The sequence below is a fragment of the Aegilops tauschii genome, chromosome 5 (assembly GCF_002575655.3).
Source record: "Aegilops tauschii subsp. strangulata cultivar AL8/78 chromosome 5, Aet v6.0, whole genome shotgun sequence".
NCBI classification, from domain to species: Eukaryota; Viridiplantae; Streptophyta; class Magnoliopsida; order Poales; family Poaceae; genus Aegilops; species Aegilops tauschii.
Genome location: NC_053039.3, coordinates 47,210,207 through 47,213,928, shown reverse-complemented (window position 1 = coordinate 47,213,928; position 3,722 = coordinate 47,210,207). Strand labels below are relative to the sequence as shown.

The following is a 3,722-nucleotide window of genomic DNA, read 5'->3' as shown; positions in this document are numbered from 1 at the left end:
GGGAGAGAGAGATTGATGGAATAGTTGTTATGTATTGCTTAAGCCTCGTGGGCATATATATATAGGAGTACATGATCTATTTGAAGTACAAGGCAAGGTAGAATAATATCCTTCGCTATCCTAGCTTTCCTAATAATCACGATACTCAACACCGCCTATGCAAAGGAGGAGGGGGCGTTTGCCGCCTGTCATGAGGTATGAGGTAAAGTGGTGATGTGCAAAGACCGTTGAAAGAGCATATATGCCCTTAATCAACTGCACTACTAACTGGGGGTGCACCTTGAAGGTATCATGGGAATTAACTGCACATACGCACACAAAAAATGCTCCCACAAACATAACCAAAATCTATGAGAGAGGTCCTCAAATTTATTGATGTCTCACTGTTATAGATAGCCCGAAACTTTCAAGGTCGTTGATGAGTCTATTTTGCATCAGTTTTATCCCTTATTTCTAAATAATAGAGCCACAGAAAGTTTTACGCATTCTACGAAGTAATGGTACGTGACATTTTTTAGTTGGAGATTAGGGGGGTTGGGGGGGGGTGGGGGGGGGGGGGAGGGGGGCGTCCCCGTGAAATTCATGGGGGAGGAGATAACTAGTGTCTAGTGTAGAGGATCTGTAAAATGTCTATTAGGGTCTGTAGATCTAGAATTATTGTTTCACCCAGGTTCTCAAAAAGAAGGATATTTTGGGAATTGATTGGAAAACACCTAGGTGAAAATCATGCTAATTTTCGTCATAATAACCTTCCTTATTTGAGCACTTTATAGTTTCTGCACTAACTATTTTGCATAAAAGCCCTTTAAATTTGCATAAATCATAACCTTTTCATCCTAACTCGAATTCATGTAAATAATATATGCATTTTCATCAGAAAAATATGAAGAATCTGAATATGACATTTACTTGCATTTTTAAACAACTCTAACATATTGACTGAGTAAGTCAATTACAATCTTACTATGGAGATGGGGTTTCACTTGGGATCCTTTTGCACTTTGGATTTCCACCTCCATTTAAAAATGTCTAGCTTAGTTTTGGATCACCTCAAACATTTTAAAACGCCATGCATCATCCACACTTGAGTTGCAATGCTTGTTGCTAATCGTATGCCTTTGTCTTTATTGCCGGTACTTTTGCTTCTTCGCGATAAAGTTCACTACCGACATTGTTTAAGAGGCTACTTACGACAACATCCTGAAGGACCTTGCTCATTGCCAAGCTATTGACCTTAAAGGCCAGACTTACAACCCCCTTGAACATGTCTTACCCATGCCCCATGCTATCCCCCTACTTCTTGCACTAGGATGATACGATGCTTTAGTAATTGCAACAAAAGTAACTAAAATTCAGATTGTAAATGAAATTAAAAGAACGTTGATCGAGATTGAAAGTAATAGGGATTACACATAGTTTCGCTAGTGGCATCTCTCCATAAATGTGTATCGATTAAATTGCAGTTTTTCTAATTATGATCAAAACAGTGGATTCACTAATGCTAACCATTGCAATTCTAGTTTTTTAGAGTAAATAATTGTTTTACCATAATTACGAACAAACTAATAACTTACTTACACATGATCACACTAAGCAAATTGGCACAGTAGTAAAGACATGAAGTGAAAAGGGTTCTGGGCATAGTAGCACACACAGGCAGATCATCCGACGCGTTAGTCCAGCTCCGACAGCGGCAGCACGTCGTTCGCCGGCATGTCGTCGCGCTCCCGCGCCGGCAGCACCCACCGGCCGGACCCGTCGCGTTCGAGCCCCTTGTTCGCCGTCTGGCTCCACTTCTCCGGAATGCCCTCCGTGTCGCGCAGCATCGCCGAACGCTTGTTCACCAGCGCGACGTCACGCCGCGGCGCACCGTCCTCCCGCCGGAACGCGCCGGCGGCGCTCTCGTGGCCGTCCAGCAGGTGCAGGCACAGCTCCAGGTTGTGGGAGCCCACCGGGTCGTGAGAGTCCTTGAGGTGCGGCGACTTGGAGACGTTCAGCGCGAGCTCGTGGCCGACGTGCACGTACTCGAACGCCTGCCGGAGTCCAGCCAGCGCCCACAGGCCGCCCAGCACCCCGGAGACGGAGGCCTCGAGCGCCGTCCGGGGGACGGTCGGCACGAGGTCGGTCTTGACGACGACGCGCAGGACGCTGACGTTGCGCGACGTGAGGCCGTCGCAGAAGGCCCTGTTGCCGACGCGCGGCGCGGAGAAGGTGACGGCGCGGACGGGGACGTCCGGGTGCGCGGCCGCGGCGTCCCTGGCGGAGAGCAGGGCCAGCGCGCCGCCGAGGCTGTGCCCTGTGAAGGTGACGTGGACCTCCTCGCCGCGCTTCCCGAAGTGGTCCACCAGCCGCTTGAGCTCGTCGGCGACCTGATCACGTGCGCTGCGCGCGCCGTACTTGTTCCCGGCGTTGCTGGACGTGTACAAGGTATGGAACCCCTCGGCCACCATGGCGCCGTCGCCGTCGGCGGCGTGGAACGGCACGAGGCCCGTCCTCAGGTCCATGAACCACTCCTCCGCGGCCATCGTGCCGCGCCACACGACGACGACGTCCCGGTGCCCGACGCGGCTGGCCTCCTCGGCGCCGGCGACCGCGACGTACCCGGCCCAGTTGGCGTGGTCGTCCCAGGCGTCGGCGTGGAGCCGCGCCATGAGCCACCGGGGGATATCGACGTCGCAGGTTGTGTAGATGAACGCGGTGGCGACGTACCCGTGGCCGGCGAGCCCGAGAGCCGGGAGCATGCGACGGAGGCCGTGGAGGCAGGTGCCGCAGTTCTTGGACCAGTGGCGGCCGTCGAAGGCGTCGTAGGTGGCCTGCGCGAGGTCGCCGTACCTGAGTATCTCCGCGCGGAGGCCGGCGTCGAGCGGGTCGAGGAGCGCCGCATCCCACCCGCCGCCACGGGCGAGCTTAGCGTGAGGGTCGACCGGAGGCGGCAGCGAGGACGTCAGAGGCTGCACGGCAACAGCTATGGCAACAGAGATGACACTGAACTGGAGGAGGCGCTTGAAGATCGACATCTACGGGCAGAGCTCGCTCGCCGGCGCTCAAGATCGGCCGTGTTGAGTTGTATTGCATTCGCAGCTCTGCCTGTGCATGGTCGTGGTACGGAAGTAGATATAGGCATATACTAGGTGGCCAGTGGTGATCACCTACCCGCGGGGTGAGTCGTCGCTCGATCCACTTGGTCCCGAGGTCAACGGAACGACGGCCCAGAAAGAAGACGGCCGGCGATGAGAAGGTCACAAAAAAAAATGGACGAAACGCAGAGGGGAAGCTTCCTATGGTTTGCACTCCTACGCCATGTAGCATCATACCACTTGGCATATTTGTTGTTTGGACAACGGTAACGCCCACACGTGTGGTGGGAGCGAAACCCGCCCACATGCTTTATAACACACAGGCTGCGCCACGTCACCGTATGCACGCATGTGAGAATTTTTTTGGATTTTCAGTTTTTAAATGTTTTATCTCTTAAATGAAAAATCCGGTTGAAGATCCGTTTTCACCATTAAATCCCTTGCGACAAGATCTTCGAAACTATATCTCATATTAATATAGTTTGACGATTTTTTTTGGTTAAAAGTTGCCATGTATATTGCACTTGAATTGACATGGTGTTTACACTGAAGTTGCCATGATATGTTTTAGCTATTTTTTTACATTTGAAAGTAAATTTTGATATCTATAAAATGAGAAATTAAGAAACTAGACTTGCCATGAAC

The 3,722-nt window shown here is 51.4% G+C and overlaps 1 protein-coding gene across 1 annotated transcript; it reads right to left on the bottom strand.

Annotated features, from left to right (window-relative positions):
* Positions 1-1,494: 1,494 nt before the first annotated feature.
* On the bottom strand, positions 1,495-3,096 carry LOC109759678 (phospholipase A1-Igamma1, chloroplastic-like). Its single transcript, XM_020318506.2, has one exon. The coding sequence runs from the start codon at positions 3,015-3,017 to the stop codon at positions 1,674-1,676; it is 1,344 nt and encodes a 447-aa protein (XP_020174095.1). The 5' UTR covers positions 3,018-3,096; the 3' UTR covers positions 1,495-1,673.
* Between the last annotated feature and the right edge of the window lie 626 nt (positions 3,097-3,722).

Coding starts and splice junctions, on each gene's coding strand:
- LOC109759678 (XM_020318506.2), bottom strand. CDS start 3,017: ATGTCGATCTTCAAGCGCCTCCTCCAGTTCAGTGTCATCTCTGTTGCC.